Source organism: Myxocyprinus asiaticus, chromosome 25 (assembly GCF_019703515.2).
Source record: "Myxocyprinus asiaticus isolate MX2 ecotype Aquarium Trade chromosome 25, UBuf_Myxa_2, whole genome shotgun sequence".
NCBI lineage: Eukaryota > Metazoa > Chordata > Actinopteri > Cypriniformes > Catostomidae > Myxocyprinus > Myxocyprinus asiaticus.
This window is the reverse complement of record NC_059368.1, coordinates 2309001-2315000: the sequence shown is the minus strand read 5'-3', so window position 1 is coordinate 2315000 and position 6000 is coordinate 2309001. Positions and strand designations below refer to the sequence as shown.

The window sequence follows — 6000 nt, the reverse complement described above, 5'->3', positions numbered from 1 at the left end:
AGACGCCATCTGGGCCTGAAGCTTTCCTCGTCTTTTGTTTCTGAAAGATGTGGCTCACATCATCTTCACAGATCTTAAGTGCAGGTTGAGTAGCAGGAGGGGGGTTGCAGGAGGTGTTGGTGTTTGTGTGAAGTGAAGGTCAGAGCGGGTGTGGGGTGTGAGATTGGGCCTTTCAAATCTGCAGTAGAACACATTCAGGTCATCAGCCAGTTGTTGGTCCACTACAGGGTTGGGGGCAGGAGTCCTGTAATTCGTAAGTTGTTTCATGCCACTCCACACTGATGCAGGGTCGTTAGCTGAAAACATGTTTTTCAGCTTCTCAGAGTATCTTCTTTTAGCCACTCTGATTCCCTTATTCAGTGTGTTCCTGGCCTGATTGTACAAGACTTTATCCCCACCCCTGTAAGCATCCTCTTTGGCCTGACGAAGCTGCCTGAGCTCTGCTGTAAACCATGGTTTGTCATTGTTAAATATTAAATAAGTCCTAGTAGGAATGCACATATCCTCACAGAAACTGACAAATTACATAATTATTTGCTGTGACCCAGGGGTGCACGTCACTACAAAATCCGCAAATCAAATTAATCAGCGGAAATAAACCACAGCACAACAAAATTAAGACCCAGCGGAATCAGCATTAAGTCAGAACTGCCACACAAATTCAAATGAGTGTTTAATAATATTTACGTTCTGTCTATTTTATTGTGTTGTGGTTTATTCCCGTTGCTTTTGCTAATTTTGTTGTGTTGTGCACCCCTGGGTCACTGTTGTGCACCCCTTTGAAACACTGATAGTTAGATAATTCCACATTTTTATGTTCAATGTTTGTTTTCTATTGGTAATTCATTCTCATGCTACAGTGTATTGGCTGATTTGATTCCTAATTGAGTAACACTTTACATGTATTATTAATTACAATAACAATACAATGTTGTTTTGTAGTGTAATAAAGTAGCAAGCTACAGCAGATAAGAGTTATTGCATGTAGTTCACAGTATTATTTAGTATCACATAATGTGCTATTGTTAATAATGTAAAGTGTGAGCAATATTAATTATGTGCTGCTGATGTGTTATTATTTTGGTATCGAATCATTGAAAGATTATTGCAACGAGCAATCCCAGATACAGCCCACGTACATCTCCGAGATGTCTGTTTAAGAGCATCTGGAAAGCATCACATTCTAATTAACATCTGCTAAAAAGATTTACATACATTCTTAATCATAAACGTCTCAAAGACATCCGAGAGAAAACGTCTTATAGACGTATTGCAGATGAGCAAACAATGTAAATTATACGTCTTCCAGATGTAAACACACACATCGAATAGACATTTGGGTGATGTACAGGTGTTTGTTTGTTCCGTTGGTTTATTTTGATTAATTTGGAGTCTTATTACCAAGACATTTTTTCAAGACGTTTTGTGTGTGTGTCCTGATGGCCTACATATGCCAGTCTGTACATTTAGTGGCACAGTAGATGATCCTCGAGTTCAGTGTTCAGCTGAAAAGCTCTGCTGGAAGACAAGCATCACGCTTTCCTTTACCTGCTGACCCATTTGTAATGCGCCCAACCTATTTTTATACACACTCTGACAGTCGAGGTGTTGTTGTAGTTCACAAAAAAAAAAAACGCTTCTAGTTTTCCCAGAGGATTTTTCCAGTGATTTCAATGCAGCGGTTGTGTTGGCCGGCAGTTAGTTTATACAGTAGGTAATTGTGCTGTTTACTTTTGTTCTGTACAGAATGTTGATCTTCCTGCGCACGTCTTTTAAAGTTAACCCAACACACTCTCACGGCGGAATCGTCAGGATTCGTACGGCTAATTCATATGATATCGTGTGACTGCGCTCGTCTGGTTTTCACTACAGCCAGTGACGTCGCTAGACATCGTTTCCATCTAATACGCAACAGTTACTTGCTTCTGTCACACACATCTTCCTATCATGTTTACACAATCTACTGATTGGTTAAGTTTAGGTAAGGGGTTTGGGTGGGGCCTGGGTAGCTCAGCGAGTATTGACGATAACTTACCACACCTGGAGTCGCGAGTTCGAATCCAGGGCGTGCTGAGTGACTCCAGCCAGGACTCCTAAGCAGCCAAATTGGCCCGGTTGCTAGGGAGGGTAGAGTCCCATGGGGTAACCTCCTCGTGGTCTCTATAATGTGGTTCTCGCTCTTGGTGGGGTGCGTGGTGAGTTGTGCGTGGATGCCGTGGAGAATATCGTGAAGCCTCCACACGTGCTAGGTCTCTGCGATAACGCGCTCAACAAGTCACGTGATAAGATGCGTGGATTGACGGTCTCAGACGCGGAGGCAACTGAAATTCATCCTCCGCCACCCGGATTGAGGCGAGTCACTACGCCACCACGAGGACTTAGAGCGCATTGGGAATTGGGCGTTCCAAATTGGGGAGAAAAAGGGGAGAAAATCGAGAAAAGGGCATAATATTAATAAGTATGTCCTTAACGCCTCGTGCACGGAACACACGCTTACTTCCGCATTAGATATCTGGGAATTTGCATGTGATGAAGTCGTACATGTTTATGTGAACAACATCGTGCGACATCACACGAAATTGCCACTTCGTAACTTATGTACGACTTTTCATGAGATCATACATTTTTATTTATTTTTTTATACCCAGTTTTCTTAAATTGCAAAAGGCTTTTGAAGGCCTTTTGCACTGTTCTCGCATATATTTTAAGTTTTATTAATTTAATTTTGTTGAACATAACACAGTTCAATTTGGTGTACTTTTGTTATTAAATAGAAATCTTCAAAACAGGCTAAAATATTTTTTGAGTGCATTTACTAGTCAGAATTTCAAAGCGAAATTGTTTGCATGCCGAAAAAGTGACCAAATTAAACTAATTAAGTGACTACTTATTTCTTCGGCTGGTATAGAAGTTGAACTCATAAAACATTATGAAGGGATCACTTATTAGGCCATTACAATCAGTAAGGAACCATATAAGTCATGAGCTGTGAAATGAATTTTGAACTATCAGAGCAGAGTTATGATGATATGATATGTATCTCTTACACTTCTGAGATTAATCTCCTGGGTTTGGAAGATTGGGATTATACTCAGTCTTTTCACTTTCTAATTTACTCCTTTTTACAGAATAAATGTGTTCATAATAAATATGCTTTTTTGATTGGAGCCATGAGTTACCAAATGGAAAAAATAATAAAAATGTCTAAAAACATCAACCTAATCTGACAGGTCTCGGACAAACGGAAAGAGGGTGGAAAAAGTGTTTTATTAATTTCCATGGTGATTATTGGATTAGTTTTTCCAACTGCTTGAATGTTAAAGGAATTTTCTCTCTGCTGTTATAGTATGTATGATGCAATTATTCACTTTACATTTAAAAATAACCTGAATTCTTTTGGCACATTTATGACTGGAATTTGTCGTTGTCGTTAGCGTAATCGCATTTTTTTTTTTATTATTATTTATTTATTTTTTCTCCCCAGTTTGGAATGTCCAGTTCCCACTACTTAGTAGGTCCTCGTGGTGGAGCGGTTACTCAACTCAATCCGGGTGGCGGAGGACAAGTCTCAGTTGCCTCCGCGTCTGAGACCGTCGATCCGCGCATCTTATCATGTGACTCGTTGTGCACGACACCGCGGAGACTCACAGCATGTGGAGGCTCATGCTACTCTCCACGATCCACACACAACTTACCACACGCCCCATTGAGAGCGAGAACCACTAATCACGACCACGAGGAGGTTACCCCATGTGACTCTTCCCTCCCTAGCAACCGGGCCAGTTTTGTTGCTTAGGAGACCTGGCTGGAGTCACTCAGCACACCCTGGATTCGAACTCACGACTCCAGGGGTGATAGCGTCAATACTCGCTGAGCTACCCAGGCCCCGATCGCATTTTTTGCACATTTACATTAGATTTAAAAGTTTTGCAAAGTGTGGTTTGTTTAAAGGGATAGTTCACCCAAATTCACTGGATTCGGTAATTTTCTGACCATCATGTTCTTTAAAACCTGTATAATTTCCTTTCTTTCATGAAACACAACAGTGACGTTTTGAAGAATAAGCTGCTCTTTTTTTTAACTATAAAAGTGGATGGTGATTTTTACTGTTAAGCTCCAAGAAGTGCAAAAGCAGCATAAAAGTAACATAAAAGCAGTCCGTACACAAAATTAAAAATTCTAAAGCCATGTGATTGCTTTAACATCAGTGATGCTGAATGCCATTGGTTCTCATGTGTCACGTGACTAATTGTGTCACACCAAGTTTGAATATACAGAAATGCAATAATGACTTAAATTTGAGTCTGTTTCTCACACAAAACGACTGTATTATTCAGAAGACTTATAATATAATTTAAATAATCTTAATATTGAGCACAAGTTATATGGGCTGCTTTTATGGTACTTTTTTCCTTTTTGGAGCTTCATGGGATAAAATCACCATCCACTTTCACTTTAAGGAAAACAGTGGCTTGGACATTCTCCAAAAAGTCTCCTTTTGTGCTCCATGGGAAAAACAAATAACAGCATACAAGTTTGAACGACACGAGGGTGAGTAAATGATGGCAAAATTGATATTTTTGGGTGAACTACTTCTTAACGTCTCACAAGTCTTGTCTTGTGTTCGGTAGAGGGCGCTGAGCGTCTGGCGGCGATGCGCTCGGATTCTCTGGTGCCTGGGACACACACACCACCGATCCGCCGGCGCAGCAAACTGGCCAGTCTAGGACGACTCTTCAAACCATGGAAGTGGAGAAAGAAAAAGAGTGACAAGTTCAAGCAGACATCTGCTGGTAAACACATGCATGTAAAAATACTGCACACATGCACAACACAACTATCTGTACACACATATACAGACTGATGCGCTGCTATCTTTAGCTGTTTTCAGTTTTGGCTTGTTTCATGAATTATTGACAGCTCTGGAGAGGAAGATGTCGACACGTCAGAGCAGAGAAGAGCTCATCAAAAGAGGAGTGTTGAAAGAAGTGTATGAGACGGGTAAATAGTGATACACACTCACTAACACACAAAAATAGTGTTGCAAAGCATGTCCAAGAAAAATAATAAAGTTAAATATGGGTCTAAAATTATTTTCAAAAATGACTGGAGATGTATTCATATTCTTCTAAAGTTTTAATAAAAAAATAAAAAATATTGAATAAAAAAATAAAGTAAAATATAGATAGAAACTGATTAAGACATTTTTCTCTTTTAAGTTTAGGCAAATGAAAATAGCTAATTTAAAGGAAAATATTTAATAAAAAAATAGTAATAAAATAATTGTTTTTATTTTATTAAATATTTTTCTTAAAACTTAAAATAAACCATGTTTTAATAATTTTAGACCTATATTTTATTTTAAGTTTAGGCAAAAGAAAATGTTAATAAAAGAGAAATTATTATTATTATTATTATTACTATTATTATTTACATTAATACATTTAATTTATAAAACAGTAATATAATTCATAATTGTTTTTATTACAGTAACACTTTTAATGTTTTTAACATCAAAAGAACATGAAAACCTGTATACTCAGCCACACATTTGAAGTAAATTAATTAAAATTACTGTAACATTTCACTGGACTTTTTTTTACTTTTCTTTTTAAGAAATGATCCTGTTTGTACCATAATGTCTTTGTTTTTTCCCATCTGTCATTGCAACACCACTCGACTTTCTCTGTAGGATAATTATATAATTATATATATATATATATATATATATAAACATTAAGCATAATTTATGGAAGATTTTTTTTTTAAAATGCTGCAGAATGTAGAATTATTAGGGCTCACGCGGTCATGGAAAAACCTGGAAATATCAGAGAATATTAAAATAGGGATTTTCATGCCCGGAAAAGTCATGAAAATGAGGTAAATATTGAAAAGTCCAGAAATTCCCATTGTAAAAATAAACTTTGACGTCATGCTCTACTCTAATACGTTTCATTGACTTGAAATGGCTCTACGTGAGTGCAGTCTCTATAAAATGAT

At 37.8% G+C, this 6000-nt stretch overlaps 1 protein-coding gene across 3 annotated transcripts in view; it reads left to right on the top strand.

The window, feature by feature from the left end:
• LOC127416315 (phosphatase and actin regulator 1-like) overlaps positions 1 to 6000 on the top strand; it is a 29120-nt gene that overhangs the window by 9836 nt on the left and 13284 nt on the right. For all 3 annotated transcript variants that reach the window (XM_051655608.1, XM_051655609.1, XM_051655607.1), the window contains exons 2-3: positions 4632 to 4793; positions 4921 to 5001. In XM_051655608.1, coding sequence (XP_051511568.1) covers positions 4632 to 4793; positions 4921 to 5001 — 243 coding nt within the window. The remainder of the gene's footprint in view (positions 1 to 4631; positions 4794 to 4920; positions 5002 to 6000) is intronic.